The 16,771-nt window shown below is 38.7% G+C and overlaps 2 protein-coding genes across 2 annotated transcripts; both read left to right on the forward strand.

Moving 5' to 3' along the window:
- The first annotated feature begins 5,600 nt into the window (after nucleotides 1-5,600).
- On the forward strand, nucleotides 5,601-9,492 carry LOC124145986. Its single transcript, XM_048387865.1, has 5 exons — nucleotides 5,601-5,723; nucleotides 6,147-6,277; nucleotides 6,899-7,018; nucleotides 7,150-7,296; nucleotides 8,832-9,492. Exons 1-5 carry the CDS (start codon nucleotides 5,709-5,711, stop codon nucleotides 8,998-9,000), a joined length of 582 nt encoding a protein of 193 aa, XP_048243822.1. The 5' UTR covers nucleotides 5,601-5,708; the 3' UTR covers nucleotides 9,001-9,492.
- A 3,857-nt stretch (nucleotides 9,493-13,349) lies between these two features.
- Nucleotides 13,350-15,678, forward strand: LOC124145984. The gene is made up of 3 exons (XM_048388040.1): nucleotides 13,350-13,466; nucleotides 13,599-13,745; nucleotides 14,974-15,678. Exons 1-3 carry the CDS (start codon nucleotides 13,387-13,389, stop codon nucleotides 15,140-15,142), a joined length of 396 nt encoding a protein of 131 aa, XP_048243997.1. The 5' UTR covers nucleotides 13,350-13,386; the 3' UTR covers nucleotides 15,143-15,678.
- Nucleotides 15,679-16,771: the final 1,093 nt, after the last annotated feature.

Here is a 16,771-nt window from a genome sequence, read left to right on the forward strand (position 1 = left end):
AAAACATTACCGGCTCAACAAGACTTTCATACAATTTCATAAAAACATCACAAGACATACCCCAGCAGAATAAAACTTAGATATTAACGAAGACAACGCACGGCTGGCAGATTTGTACAACTCTTTAACAGTTTTCTTCATATCTAGATGCTCGTCAACCCATAGTCCCAGATAACGATATGATTCTACACAGACCAGTGTTTGCCCAGCGTAGAGGAATGAAACAGATATTCTCGGCTGTGATACATTTCTAAAATGAATTACATTTGTCTTATTCATATTCACTGACAGTTGCCAACGTGTTGACCATTCTTGCAGTACATTAAGCATGGATTGTAATGAACATTCATCGGGGCAATTTATGCAATATCGTCAGCATACATTAACATGGAGAGCATAGACTCATTAACAAGTACACCACAATTGAGATTGTTAATATCCTCAGCCAGGTCGTTAACATACACAGAAAATAAAGCTGGGGATAATGTACAGCCTTGCTTTACACCATGATTAACAGTAAAACGTTCTGTAAGAAATTCTCCTACACGTACAGTACAATTGATATCTACATACAATGACTGGATAGCATACAATATCTTTCCTCGAACTCCAATGTTCCTCAGCTTCAACCACAGAGAATCTCTATTAACTGTGTCGAAAGCCTTTTTTAGAATCAACAAATGTAACAAAGGTTGATTGTTTTTTGGTTGTTCTATACTGAATTATAGACGTTAAAACACATAAATAATCAATAAAATCTCTTTTTGATCTAAAACCATTTTGCTCATCTGCTGGGATATTGTTCTTTTCAAGCCACTCAGTTAGTCTTGAATTGAGTACATCAGCATATACTTTACAGGGAATAGATGTTACAGTGATACCTCTTTATTCTAAAGGGTTTCTAAAATCCGTCATACCACTCTTAGGAATAGGATGGATTATACCGCTGGTCCACATAGCTGGTACAGTTCCATTTTCAAAGCAATAGTTAATAATTCTGTACAAAAAAATCAACTGAATTTATATTTTTTAACACTTCAGCAGGAATATCATCTACACCTGCAGCCTTTCCATTCTTAAGTCTAAAAACAGCCTTTTCAACTTCCTGCACTGAAATAGGTTTATTTAAAATGTAAGTAACGAACGCGGTGTGTCAGCTTAATGTGGGAGGAAAGCCCAAAGTGATGCAGGTCTCAGACGTTTACCACTTTGGTGCAACCCACGAGCACGGGTATGGTGCTGACAAACCTAGAAATATAATCGGGGCGAACCGGGATTCGAACCCACAATCATAGGTTTCTGGCGTGTCCAAGGGACGCAACTCTGCACAGTGAATCGCGGCGCCTTAGACGACTGGGCCACCCGTGCCCCCTCATCTATGATTGACACATTGTACATATTGAGCAATCGATCATGCACAAACACACCCACCCCGCCAGAGCCACGCTTAGCAAGTTTGTTTATACTTTTTCTGTTGTTACCAAACCACTTGTAGTTATCTAAATGAAGTACATTATTCACCCGCAAGAAGGTTTCACATATACATAGTATATCAAAATCGTAAAGTGTTGCTGTATTTTTACGAAAAGTACCATTTTCGTGATCTAAAAGGGACCAGCCGTTAACATTCCAGGTACCAACCCGAATTTCCTATGCTGAATGTATTTTCAAGCCTTTTTTTGTTATGAATTCACCCGAGTTGACCTGTAAGACCCAGCCTTTGCCTAACTCGCGGATGATAGTTCTCAAATTAACATTTTCTTTCAACTCAGCGGGTGATTTCCAATTTTCTATGTACACATTTCTGTATTTCTGAATATGTTTGAGTACTGGATGACTGGCTGCGTGGACTCAACATTTCCAGGGACACATTGCACTTTGGAGAATTCACAGATACAGATGTGTCAAGTGTATTATCATGTATACAATATATACAGTATCTTATGTTTACCATGACAAATATTTGTTGTTGTAAATGATGAATGTGAAATGGACAAAAAGCACTCCGAGTAGCATTATTTTCGTTTCTCGAAATAAGAAAATTCAATGTTTATCCATGTTTATTAAATGTCGCTGTTGTCAATGCAAGTAGACCGGATTCATCACGCTTCAAACTCGGGCATCCCGGGGGATAACAAATATATTATGATTTGTAGAAACGTTTTTATGTATTTAGACCCTACCGAGAAGTTTAGATATGATCTAGTAGTTGCTTATAGCTAGAGAGTGTCTCAATCAACTTTGTCTGAAACCAATCATCGATCTTAGTTTCATTCAGGGTAGCTGAACTTCCTGATATGCCAGGCGATCACGTGTCTGTGTTAGCCTCTGATTGGCTCGCTGGCCACAAGAATTCATTCATTATAACCACAAGCATAATGCTTCACTGTGTCCGTGTCAACCGTTATAGTAACCCAGTCAGTTGGCTTTGTGCAGTCGTGCAGCGCTAATTGATCTCGCTGAATATTTACAGAGACGGGCCAAGGTCTCTGGCTCAGTGAACAGGTTCAAACGCAGGATGGTGACCAACTGATTTTCACTAATCCTCCATTGTGACGTCGTGCGTTTCTCGAAATCAGACACGCAGATGTCTTGCTTAATCCGGATGAAAAGTAAGCTAAAAGTAAATGATTCAGAGTTTAACAACTTGTGTTATTACAATGTCTACATGAGCGTACACATTGATTTACATCACAGTTATTGTCATTATGTTTCATTACAATACCCATAAACAAATACACACTCAAACTGTGAAGGTGTATATATTTAGCTAGTTTCTCTGCGTACAACAACTTCAATACGCTAAAAATATTCTCAAAATATACCTATCATAGAAAAATATTATGTCCAACCATCAATCACAAAGTTTAATATACTAATGTAATGTAACAGTCTTGAAACATTTGACTACTTTTATATATCGTGCATGAATGTAAGAAAATCCCTTTACATTGAGATTAGTTTCATGCTGTTTACAAATTCCTACCTAAAAATGAAACACGGACATTAGACTGCAACCAGTCTCTGTTTCCCAAATAATCTGTGAACATAATAAAAAACAAACCGAGGCATTGTAATTTGCATATATATTGCATGTATCAGGAAAGATCATCTAGGTAAAATCGGACACGGTTGACGTTTATGGAACACATATTACCGGATTCTATTCCTGACAAAACCAAAGAATATTGACAAAAACAATCGATTTCACGCTATTCACCTGGATATGATGCTGAACAACTTGTTGCAAACGTTTGTTGGCCTTCGATAACAGTATCAACTTGCATACATGTACATTGTATTTCTTTCTAAAGCCTTTACCAGAACACATAATATGAAAGTGTCTCAAACATGCAGACACCTTTCAAAATAAGCAATTTCTCCTATTATGACACAGTACATGCTCATCACAGCAAACTCTTACGTCATCCCGAACCACAATCCAGGGGGAACCTTATGATGAAAGCTTCTTTGAAGAGTATTCCTGTTATATCACGGGGTATCTTAGACGCTTACTAGTTTCCTGAAACCTACGACCACGGGTATTGTAATGACAAACCAAGGGTCATAATCAGAGCGAAACGAAGATTTGAACCTAGGACCTCGCCTAAACATGCCTGCACAGCAAATTAGACTTAGACGACAGGGCCACACGTGTCCCCTTATTCACATTATGTATATATGTTTACGAATATGTCTTAAAAGTTACATTTGTTAAGAACATGTAATATTAAGTTTCGCCTGGGGATAAAAAGAGTGTTCCTTCTTACTGTGAACATAAAAACTAAATAAATTGGAAGCCCCGGATTCTGTAATTATTTTTGGCTATGAATACATTTCACAAGATAACAGATTATAGATTTTGTCATTGATGCAAATACATTTTCATTGAGCATAATGTGTTTTCTGATTTGCGGGTCTTATAAAGTTTTTGATGCCAGGAATATTCAGCATGAAAACTTCGGGCATCTAATTCTCAATAACATCCGCAAATCTGAAACACATACTAGTTATCTTCTTATTATATAGTTTCACCTTCGATCAGCGGGAGAGATTTGAGAAGGATTGTACTTAAAAAATAACGGCCCACTCTGAGGGCTACATACATGACAAATTCAACGCACAAGTCTCTTAGTGCAGCTGGGACGGAAGGTGCAGTTGATGACGAGAAGCTATTCCAGGCATTTCTTTGTTTTAAATTGACCTAATATAAAATATTTATTCAGGCTGAACCATTCGGTGGAAAATAATGAACCCGGGTAACTGAATCTTCAGCCTATGAGAAACAGGCCATGAACAGAGCCAAGTTAACAGGCAATCTGAGCAAGTTATTCAAAACGTACTTTGTCTGCCAACTCAAATTTAACATATACATCGAAATATGAGTTCTTAACACCCTGATTACAGAGCGACAATGTCTCAATTTCTAAAATTTCACCAATAACAATGTATGGGCTGGAAATGACTTTACACAGCGGACTATTTTACTACCCTTTAAATAGCTAAAAACGTGTACAGGAAACTAAATAAAAGGTACCGATTTATTCAACAATTGATTGTGTTCTCTTTAATCGGCGATTTTCAACCAAAATGTCCAAAATCATCGAAACATGTATGTCACCTTTAAGAAAAATAAAACATGTTTAAGATATTTAGAAATTCGTGTCTAAATAAATTCCAGGCTCATACATACGCGAAGGGTTGTTGTGAATGTCAATAAAATATCAAATCTATCACCTTATATACCTTTCCGCAATACCAGAAACTATACCTGCAGGACACAGCAGATTTGCCTTATATCAAAACATTAATATTATACCATTACCTTGAAAAGTCATGTCTCATATCAATTTAGTAATGTATGTCTATTCCTCCACGTTGCGTATACATTGTGCTACAGTCTGTGGCCTCCTGAGTACGGACATAAAACAATAATTGATCAGTTTCGTATGATTTGGAGGACATTTCTACATGAGAAAATAAAGGTGTGAACCAATAACGTATATTTTGTAAACTTCTAAAAAATATACAGGGACACCCATAGGAAAACAAAAGTGGATGACCTATAACAGCGATGAAGGTTTATAAATGTGTAATTTAAAATATTATTGAGTAAAATAGTTTCAACTTGTTAGACTACGAATTCCTCATGTTACAAAAAGGCAACCCTGTTCTAAATTTATCAAGTCGTGTGCGAAGACAGCGAAGCCTCCATAATCTAAAAATAGAACTAGACCGGTTGGATCTCCTTATTATATATTTATACCGGCTTTGAGACGCAGAAAATCTTATATCACAAAAGGTAATCCTGTTATTAATATATCAAATCGTGCAAGAATACAAGGTAGCCATTCATAATCTGAAAATAGAACTAGATACGTTTTCGCCTGATCATTTTCTTTTCGAGTTTGCGGACGCAAAGCAACGCTCATGACTCACGTATTCAATGAGCGATGACTAAAATAACTCTCAGCGCGCGCAAGATCTCTGAAGTCAAATGCTACCCGGATGTCACAACCAGAAGTCAAATGCTACCCCGATGTCACAACCAGGAAGTTTCCCAGCCATTGGTGGAATCGCTCTCTTGGGTGGTTCCATAGACTATATAAGCTGCAGGGAGGACGAAGCAGCAAACGTCTCCAAGACTGCAAGACAACTCAACCGTAAGCTGACGCGCCGGCATCCACTAACCAGCCAGGATCATCAAGATGAACCTCCAAATGGTAAGTCAAATTTGTTTGGTTTTCATTTTGCATTAAGTTGTATTATAGCATTTGAGCATTGTAAAATTCGCTTCGAAAGAAATATTTTTCAAGATTTTAGTCAACATTGTACAATTGTCATGTCGCATCGACTTAACATGTTTAGATGAAATTGCTGTGACAAATATGATTGATTAAAGTAAGAATTCGGCAAATGTAAAGAAGTTGCAAATATCCTATATTCCGATTTTTACTTGTTGTAGCTAAAACCTAAAGAAAACGTTAAATCACTTAATATTCAAGAAATGTGTAATAAATAAATTACATTAATTTAAACCTGAACGCGCCTAATGCTTGTCCAATATTTCAATAAGTTTCTTAATACAGTAAATAATGGTTTCGGTACATATGCGAATTTGATTTGATTTCATTACCTATTTCCAGATTGTCTACCTATTCAGTGCATGTGTACTGATCAGTGCTGTGGCTGGACAATGCCCGGCTCCTGATGACAATGCTTTAAATTTGGAGCCCAACACCACCCTAGGTGTCATACGGTCATACGCTTCTCTCAGGTGAGTTCATGATTGGAAATACTACAGCAATGATGACACCAGGTTTTCGCTTAACTTTGCGCGTCCTACATCATAACGTATCCACGAGTGACATAAGTTCTTGTAACAGTGTTATTTTAAAACTTTGAAGAATTAAAAAAATAAAGCATAGAAAATGAAGTCTTTGAAAGGCATTTTGAAATGATACACATAAGGAGGAGAATTTATGGATGTCAACTTCTTTATTATGAGGAACACAACGTTTCGGAGTACATGCTTACTCCTTCATAACCTGATGAAGGAGTAAGCATATACTCCGAAACATATGTTCCTCATAATATAGATGTTGACATCCATAAATTCTCTTCATTATATAAAATGAAACCTACATGCATAATTACTAAACTGCCTGACAAAAGAAAGTATACATAAAAAAACCAATACATGGTTACAACTATACTATTCGATGGTGGTGTGTTTAATACGGGTGTCATAGTTGTGTTTTGGACTTGAAGTTTGCAATGTTTCAGGGACTATTGTCAGCTGAGTAACGTTTTGATAACGTTTGTAATTACTTTCAGATCCTTGAATACTTCTTTTGCCCGACAGTTTATTTATATAAACTACATACTATATTTCCAGACGACGTATATCAGCGTCTGCAACAGATCGACAGAGCCAGATGTTTCTCAGTGGTCTCGAGGACAGCAAATGCGCGGAGCCCAGGACAGTCTCTGAAGACAATCCCGACATCATATCAAGGTATACAAATAATACATGTAAATAAAGAATAAATATAATTATGATCTTGAATCCTGACGAATGAATCATTACCTATCATTAATAGTTCATGATTATTGTTTGGTTCTAGTCCCTTTTCTCGATTCCTGCAGGTCGCATTCCAAGCCGCTGTTTGAGGTCAGTCTCGCCGCCAGTGCATGTGAGCCATGTCCACCAAAGGTTAATTTCCTCGGCCGCTTCTACGGCAGCTGCTACGTCATCAAACCCAGCGAGCAGCAAGTCAGATACGTCTCCTGCGGGTGAGTTTACACGGGATCGTCAAACTACAGCCAGCTGACATAAATATTTGTCACTTCCAATAAGGCGGCTGTTTGTTTGCAAAATTTCGCTTTTTTGAAGAATCGAAGTTTGAAAGAAATTTTTAATGGCCTAACTTGGTCAAATTGCTCTTGATACGAATGACTTCATAAGAATCCTAGCTGGAATTGTGGAATACAATTGGCGAATACTAGTATACTCCAGACCAATATTGATCCAACTGTCATTGATAGCCGTGAAAAATTCAGCGCGGTTACCGATAGTTTCAGCCCGTGTTTGAATACATCTTTCGATTTGTGTTTGATTATTTGTTGTTTAACGCCGCACTCAACAATATGCCAGCTACATGACGGCGGTCTTTTGATTTTTAAGTAAATGTTCTCAATGATATTGAGATCCGGAGACTGTGCCGGCCATTCCGTCCCATTGACATTATTGTTTTCACAGCGCGTGCCCGCTGAACGGGAGCATTGTCATCATTTGAATGTGTACGCTTTGTTGGTAAAAACAGGCCCGAGATTATTTTCAAGAATGTCAATACATTTCAGAGGATATTATATTGCCTCAGTGTTTCGACACCTTCATAACATACTCACCCCCCCCCCCCCCCCCCCCCCCCCCCCAACACACACACAAAGCATAACAGATACCTTCCTTTACGAGCACACGAGATGGTGACTGTTGATTTCATTGTCCTTCCTCCAAATGAAAACTCGGTCGTTGGAACCAACCACAACCTGGCACCACCATCTTCATCGTCGTCTGCGATAGCTCATACCTAACCGTTTCTCTCTGGACAGTCTTTTGACAAAAATTGACTTCATTTCCCTCATTAATTATATTAGTCATTTCTTGCAAAATTGTTTTTCTGTTTCCTTTCACTACCTGTGACATTCCGTCTCATCTCTAATGCTAAAAGACTTCCTCCGCCAAATTCGTTCAAAATTTTCTACCGAACCGGCCATAATTTCTAGTAATACTGTTGATGGTTGTCCTAGGTATGCCGAATATTATTATTGCCAACACTTAGGGGTTTCCAGTGTGGTTTGATACTTTTACAATATTTTCTCGCTGCCCACTGCACAATTCAGGTGATTTGCGACCTATAAATCCTGCGGCTGACTGTGTAAAAACTGAGACAAGCAGACGACATAAGATGGCTGTCACGTGACTTGCACGTTACGTACAGAGCACACGTGATTCAGCTGGGATGTCCTCGCTCTTCGTGTTTCGTCACATGTTTTGCAAAGCGACGAATATTGAAGTCCAGTAACTGTAGCTCAAATATTTACATATGGGTAAAGTGATTTGTTTGAGAAGAGAATTTGCTCTAGGGAAAATATAATTTGACATGACGTATTACTGGAATATAAATCGTCTGCTGGACATGCTGGATGTCCTGAAGAAAGAGTGAAAAAAGTTAAATTGTGCGGCTCCTCCTTTCAAAGAATATACATGCGTGTTTCCAGGCAATTATCTGTAAGTTTGATTTAAACTGATGCTTTTCTCCCCACAGCAAAACATGCAAGCAGCCGTGCATGTGTTCCCGGAGCTATTGCCAGAGAACTCACTACACCAAGGTCTGGTTCCTATCTTACTGTACAAGAAGGATCGGCGGTTTCCAGAGCGGTTTGAACTTCCGTTTCCTGTGGCTCCCACAAGACTGTGCGTGCAGAAACTATTAACTCAATGGTTGACCTCGGCCTCAAGAGTTATTGGTTCAATGGCATTTCTCCGTAACAGCAATCTGACTTAATGTTACAGAACTCCTATTTGTTTATAAAACATTTTCCGTGAGTGTGAAAATATGTCATGATCAACTTATTGGTGTATATATCTGACTATAGAAAAGCACATTTCCTATATATGCATCTTGATGCATCTGTTCCACAGTATATCATTTCGAGCAGGCATTTTTACATGGTTTACAAATTACGCCATTCCAAAATGTTGAGAAGTTTTGGAAATCTAATAGTTTTCTTTCCTTCGATGTTGGAATTTCGGCCATAAAAAATCACACACATCAAATTTGGCCAATAACAGAATTAAAGACAGAAAAAACCGTTTTTATTTGTTGTTTTCATTGATATTGTTACAAGTGTTGGTGTGATGTTACAATCATATTATTATTTTGTAAAATGTAGTCAGTTCAGTTTGGTGTGTCATAAAAGAGAAAAAGATTATTCTTGTTTGTGTTTTCTTCGTTTAAAATACAAGCTTGCAGACGACTATATAATATACCTGGCTCACTTGAATATATATGTCTTGTCTGTGTATATTCACGGGTTGTTCAAGGAAGCCAGGTGTATTATATAGGAGTTCTTTTGTTTATGAATCACGATCGAATAGTGTCGTTAGCATGTGTTTATGAAAAGGTGATCGCATCCTGTCTCACCGCTGACACTATCACAAACACACGCAAAGGCAAGTCAATTGTTCACTGAAAAGAAACACTTGAATGAGTGAGTTGGGTTCAATGCCGTTTTTAACAGTATTCCAGTTATATCGCGGCGTGTCAGCTTAATGTGGGAGGAAAGCCCGAAGTGATGCAGGTCTCAGACGTTTACCACTTCGGTGAAACCCACGAGCACGGGTTTGGTGCTGACAAACCTAAAAACATAATCGGGGCGAACCGAGAATCGGACCCACAATCAGAGGTTTCTGGCGTGCTCAAGGGAGGCAACTCTGCACAGCGAATCATGGGGCCTTAGACGACTGGGCCACCCGTGCCCCCAGAAACACTTGAATTTATGGTACAAGTTAGAATAGGGTATTACATGGGACCTCATGTTTTGTCACTGATGCGTCAAATTTGGATATGTCCTCAACATTAGTCATTCCTCATGCCATACAGTCTTCATCTTCCCGAGGCAAGGAGTTAAGTGACTTTAAAAGTCCAGTTTCCACCCTTGCCGAACCAGGCTTGAATTCGTGGGCTCGATCGTAGCACCACCATTTCCAAGGACACATTGCACTTTGGGGAATTCACAGCTACAGATGTGTCAAGTGTAGTTATAATTTATCATATATACAATATATACAGTATCTTATGTTTACTATGACAAATATTTGTTGTTGTAAATGATGAATGAGAAATGGAAAAAAGCACTCCGAGTAGCATTTTTATCGTTTCTCGAAATAAGAAAATTCAATGTTTATCCATGTTTATTAAATGCCACTGTTGTCAATGCAAGTAGACCGGATTCATCACGATTTAAACTCGGGTATCCCGGGGGATAGTGAAAATACTAAGTATATTACAAATAAATTAAATTTGGAAAAGTAGGTAATGAGTAGTCAGTGGTTGGGGAAAAAGTGATAAATTGGAAATGATTTGTAGAAACGTTTTTATGCATTAGAGGTTAGACTTGATCAAGTAGCTGCCTAGCTAGAGAGAAATTGTTGGACAATTTTCTTACTTGTGTATAAATCAACTAAGTTTGCAACAAATCAACGCTCTTTGATTAATTCCGGTAAATTAAACTTCCTAATTTGCCTGGCGATCACGTTTCTCTGTAAGCCTCTGATTGGCTCGCTGGCCAAATGAACTCACTGTAACTTCATTGTAATGCTTCATTGTGTCTGTGTCAACTGTTATAGTAACCCGGCCAGTGGGCTCTGTCCAGTCGTGCAGCTCGTGTTAATCTCGCTGAATATTTCCAGAGACGGGACAGTGTTTGTGGCGAAGTGCACAGGTTCATTCGCAAGATGGTGACCAACTGATATTTCACAAATCCCCATTTGGGTTGTCGAGCGTTTCTCGAAATCATGCATGCAGATGTCTTGCTTAATCCGGATGAAGAGTCTAAAGTAAATGATTCAGAGTTAAACAAATTAGATGTGTTATTACATTGTCTACATGAGCGTACACATTGATTTACATCCCAGTTTATGTCATTGTGTTTTATTACAATATCCATAAACAAATACAGAGTCAAACTGTGAAGGTGTATAGATTTAGCTGGTCCGTCGTGGGAAAGACTTTCTCCGTAAAGTTGAATGTCAATACCCATGTCTTTCTGAATGCTGTCAGTGTTCAGGTAAGGTATGTGCGTTCTTAGTGTTAGGCGGATAATAGGCATACAATACAATTGAGGGGTTATTCACATAGGGCGGACCATTTCAAGTGTAAATGAAAAGACATCACTTTCAGATATAAATCTTTTTTCAATCATTGAAACATCCACTGAGAAAGGTACAGTCTTGATGGACGAGGTTTTACGGTACAGCAAACAACTTCAAAACATTAAATCTTCGCCAAATATACCTTTCATAGAAAGTTTAATATACTCAATGTAATGTAACAGTCTTGTGATATTTCACTACTTTTATCTACCGTGCATGAGTGTAAGAAAATCTGAGATATGTTTAGTAATAATACAAGAGCTGTTAAACCATAGTTTTTAATGTACCGAGCTGTGGTGCCCTATAATATACGGTGGGTCTATGGCCTACATCAGTACTGAATGTTAAGTTTACAGAAATAGAACACAGTGATTCTGCTTTCTGTCCACTCGTGAACAAAAGAGAACTGTTTATTTTAAGCCTGGTAAGCCTGGAGTGGGTATGCCACCTGTAGGTGAAGACATATTCTTTACCAGAACACATGATAAGAAAGTGTCTCAAACATACAGACACCTTTCAAAAAAAGCATTTTCTCTCATTAAGAAACAGCACATGTCGAGTCACAAAGCCTGGCTGCCTCATCCTCAAAGCCAACTTTACGGCCTTGTGAACCACAAAACAGGGGGGACCTTATAATGAAAGTTTTACTGAAGAGTATTCCTGTGATATCACGGCGTATCTTAGTCGTTTACCAGTTTGTTGAAATCTACGACCACGGGTATTGTTATGACAAACCAAGGATCATAATCAGAGCGAAACGAACATTCGAACTTAGGACCTCACATAAAGATGCAAATTAGACTAAGACGACAAGGCCACGCGAATCTCCTTATTCACATTATGTATAAATTATATGTTTACAAATATGTCTTAAAAGTTACATTTGTTAAAAACATGTAACACTAAGTTTTCGCCTGTGCATAACAAGATTGTTCCTTCTATCTGTTAACATAGAAACTACTAATAAACATAAAATGACACTTTGACAATGTTTAGTACATACAGGTGCATTTTCAACCCTTGGGGTTATATGTTTTGTTTGTTTGTTGTTTAACGCCGCACTCAGCAATATTTCAGCTATATGATGGGTGTCTGTGAATAATCGAGTCTGGTCCAGACAATTCAGTGATTGACACCATGAGCATCAATCCACGCAATTGGGATCGATGACATCGCTGAATTGCGTATATCGATGTTCATGATGTCAATCACTGGATTGTCTGGTTCAGACTCGATTATTTACAGACCGCCGTCATATAGCTGGAATATTGGGATTGATGACATATCCCGTTAGTCGCCTCTTACGACAAACATAGTCGCCTTTTACGGCAAGCATGGGTTGCTGAAGATCTATTCTACCCCGGATCTTCACGGGTCTGATATACCATGAATAAGAAATTACTATGAATAAGGATAAAATGTACAGTACTCATCTCTAAGCGTGTAAGTGGTAACACGTATGTAAGAACATATTTCAAAATATGACATGGACATGCGTGCTAAAATGTGATTGGTTGAAAACAGTTAAACGAAAAAGGTTAACAGGCAATCTGAGCAAATAATTCAAAACGTACTTTGTCTGCTGACTCAGATATTACCATATACATCGAAATATGAGTTCTTAATACCGTGCTTATACGTCCTTATTCAACTGCCTGACAAGTAAGTATACACCTTTGTTTGATGGTGCCTGAGCATAAAACAAACCCAATAAATTGTTACTAGTATTCGATGGTGATGTATTTGATAAGTGTGTCATAGTTGTGTTTGGGAACTTAAGTTCGCAATGTTTCAGGGACTATTTTCAGCTGAGTAACGTTTTGATAACGGTTGTAATCACTTTCAGATACTTGTATTCTTCTTTGCCCGCCAGTTTATTTATATAAACTACATCCTTTATTTCCAGACGACGTATATCAGCGTCTGCAACAGATCGACAGAGCCAGATGTTTCTCAGTGGTCTCGAGGACAGCAAATGCGCGGAGCCCAGGACAGTCTCTGAAGACAATCCCGACATCATATCAAGGTATACAAATATTACACAGAAATGAAGAATAAATATAATTATCATCTTGAATCCTGACGAATGAATCATTTGCTATCATTAATAGTTAATGATTTATTGTTTGGTTCTAGTCCCTTTTCTCGATTCCTGCAGGTCGAATTCCAAGCCGCTGTTTGAGGTCAGTCTCGCCGCCAGTGCATGTGAGCCATGTCCCCCAAAGGTTAATTTCCTCGGCCGCTTCTACGGCAGCTGCTACGTCATCAAACCCAGCGAGCAGCAAGTCAGATACGTCTCCTGCGAGTTTACACGGGATCGTCAAACTACAGTCAGTTGACATAAATATTTGTCACTTCCATTATGGCGGCCGTTTGTTTACAAAATTTCGCTTCTTTGAAGAATCGAATTTTGAAAGATATTTTTAATGACCAACTTAAAACGTGGTCCGATGCCTCTTTATACGAATGACTTCAAGAATCCTAGCTGGAATACAATTCAATTGGCGAATATACTCCAAACCATTATTGATCCAAATGTCATTGATAATCGTGAAAACTTCAGCGCGATTACCGATAGTTTCAGCCCGTTTGAAGACCTCTTTCGATTTTTTTTGTTTTATTGACGTTATTGACGTTTAACGCCGCACTCAGGCAAAATGCCGGCTACATGACGGCGGTCTTTTGATTTTTAACCAAATGTTCTCAATGATATTGAGATCCGGAGACTGTGCCGGCCATTCCGTCCCATTGACATTTTACTTTCGATGTTCGCTTTCACAGCGCGTGCCTGCTGAATGGGAGCTGGTACCGACGATGTAAAAACAGGCCCGAGATTATTTTCAAGACTGTCAATATATTTCAGAGGTGTTTCGACACCTTCATAACATATTCAAGGCCTGTGAAAGTTCCGTCTTATCTCTAATCTCGTTACAAATTTCCCGCCGAACACTCTCACCCATGTTTTCTAATTATACTGTTGATGGTTGTCCTAGGTATTCCGAATATTCTTGCCAACTCAGAGTAATTTCCAATATGTTTTGATGCTTATACAATATTTCTCACAGCCAAATGCAAAATTCAGCTGATTTTCGACCTGTAATTCCCGCGACTGACCGTGCAATAACTTGGGCAAGCAGACGACATCAGTTGGCTGTCACGTGACTTGCCATTCTATATATAACACACGTGATTCACCTCGGATGTCCTTGCGCTTCGCGGCGCAACAGTAAAGGAATGTTTCGTCACACGTTTTGCTTAGTGTTTTGCAAAGAGACGAATACTTATGTCCACTAACTGTAGCTCACATATTTACAGATGGTTAAAGTGATTTGTTTGAAAAGAGAGTTTGCTCTAGAGAAAATATAATTTGACGTATTACTGAAATATAAATCGTTCGCTGGACATGCTGGATGTCCTCAAGAAAGAGTGAAAAAAAGTTAAATTGTGCGGCTCCTCCTTTCAAAGAAAACACATGCGTGTTTCCAGGCAATTATCTGTAAGTTTGATTTAAGCTGATACTTTTCTCTCCACAGCAAAACATGCAAGCAGCCGTGCATGTGTTCCCGGAGCTACTGCCAGAGAACTCACTACACCAAGGTCTGGTTCCTATCTTACTGTACAAGAAAGATCGGCGGTTTCCAGAGCGGTTTGAACTTCCGTTTCCTGTGGCTCCCACAAGACTGTGCGTGCAGAAACTTTTAACTCAATGGTTGACCTCGGCCTCAAGAGTTATTGGTTCAATGGCATTTCTCCGTAACAGCAATCTGACTTAATGTTACAGAACTATTATCTGTTTATAAAACATTATCTCTGAGTGTGAAAATATGTCAGCTTATTTGTGTATATATCTGACTATACAAAAGCGCGGAATTTCGGCCATAAAAAACAAACAAAACACACACAATAAAAATCGTTTTTATTTTTTGTTTTTTATTCATATTGTTACAAGTGCTGATGTGATGCTACAATCATCTTATTTTGTAGAATGTAGTCAATTCAATTTGGTTTATGATAAAACAGAAAAAGATTATTCCTGTTTGTGTCTTCGTCGTTTACTATACAAGTTTGTGCACGTCAATATAATAAACCTGGCTTACTCGAAACTATATATAATATAAATCTTGTGTGTGAACATACAAGACATGGATTTTCGAGTAACCCAGTTTTATTATCTGGGATATGTCCTCCACATGTCTACCACAAAACTTCTTGAAAACTTTACTTAAAGGCCTTGGAAGCTGTTATACCGTGATCAGAAACCTTTTGAGAAAGAGCCGTTTGAGACTCTTCGTAGAAAGTGTAAGCTCGATTGTACCTCAAAAGTTTAAACACCAAAGGCTGAAACTGCTGGAACATTGCTTGATATAAAGGAGTCATCCCTCTTGTTATAGTCTTGTCATTCTGGTATATGTTTCTAGATGAACATGTTAGGGCTCAATCACAGATTCAGGACGTTTACTGCCGACCTTGACAGGACCATTCCCGATTAAAATTTGTGAAACGTCTGATCAAGATCCTGTGATTCGTGGTGGGGAAATTCTCAAACTATGAGATATTGTTCAGGAAGCGTCCCGATTCAGCCGTTTCCAACCGCATTCGTCCCGATTCTCCCGTTCTCAATCCGAATCTCATCCGATTTGTATCTTCCGCATGGTAAAAAAACTGTCCCGATTCTCCCGAATACGATCCGACAGAGATCGATCAGACAGTGACCGGACAGTGAATCGACAAAATCGGTTCGCATTCGGCAAGATCTGGACGCAATCTGGACCCAGAAACGGCAATGAACAATTTATGCCCGTTCATTACGACAGCGTCCAGATCCACAGGACATCGTCCAGACAACACAGGACATTGTAACGATTATGATTCGATAAAGCAGAATCTGTCATGACATAGTCACGATTGTAATCCAACTTGACAAAATCGGCTGAGTTTCCCGAATGTTATGGGACGCACCACACTGTTGGAAGTGCTTGGCCGAACTCTCTGGACCTTTCCCGATCCGTAGGACACTGATACGAACGTGTATACGACTGCGTTCAGACAATGATAGGACATTCCAGATCATTGAGGATCGTAATCAGACTTTTTCACTTTTCGTGTCGTAGCGCTGTCTGATCTCAAACGGGAGCTATAATCGGCACTGTGTGAACCTGGCCTAAGTTAGGGTAGGGAGTTCCTGATCTTTTCACTGGTATTTAAGATACAAATGGAAATCTGACAAATATACATTGCCACACTAAACAATATTCTGGCGATATGTGACCGACTTCAGTCAAAACGATTTAGACTTTGTGCCTTCCGATTAAATGTTCAGAAATGTTTCTG

This window comes from Haliotis rufescens, unplaced genomic scaffold, assembly GCF_023055435.1.
Source record: "Haliotis rufescens isolate VD_foot unplaced genomic scaffold, xgHalRufe1.0.p SCAF_7, whole genome shotgun sequence".
NCBI lineage: Eukaryota > Metazoa > Mollusca > Gastropoda > Lepetellida > Haliotidae > Haliotis > Haliotis rufescens.

Excerpts from the sequence above, each read along its gene's own strand:
- LOC124145986 (XM_048387865.1), top strand. Across the intron at positions 6,278-6,898 it reads CGGTCATACGCTTCTCTCAG|ACGACGTATATCAGCGTCTG; the intron begins GTGAGTTCATGA and ends CTATATTTCCAG. Across the intron at positions 7,297-8,831 it reads GTCAGATACGTCTCCTGCGG|CAAAACATGCAAGCAGCCGT; the intron begins GTGAGTTTACAC and ends TTCTCCCCACAG.
- LOC124145984 (XM_048388040.1), top strand. The coding sequence starts at position 13,387 with ATGTTTCTCAGTGGTCTCGAGGACAGCAAATGCGCGGAGCCCAGGACA. Across the intron at positions 13,467-13,598 it reads AATCCCGACATCATATCAAG|GTCGAATTCCAAGCCGCTGT; the intron begins GTATACAAATAT and ends CGATTCCTGCAG. Across the intron at positions 13,746-14,973 it reads GTCAGATACGTCTCCTGCGA|CAAAACATGCAAGCAGCCGT; the intron begins GTTTACACGGGA and ends TTCTCTCCACAG.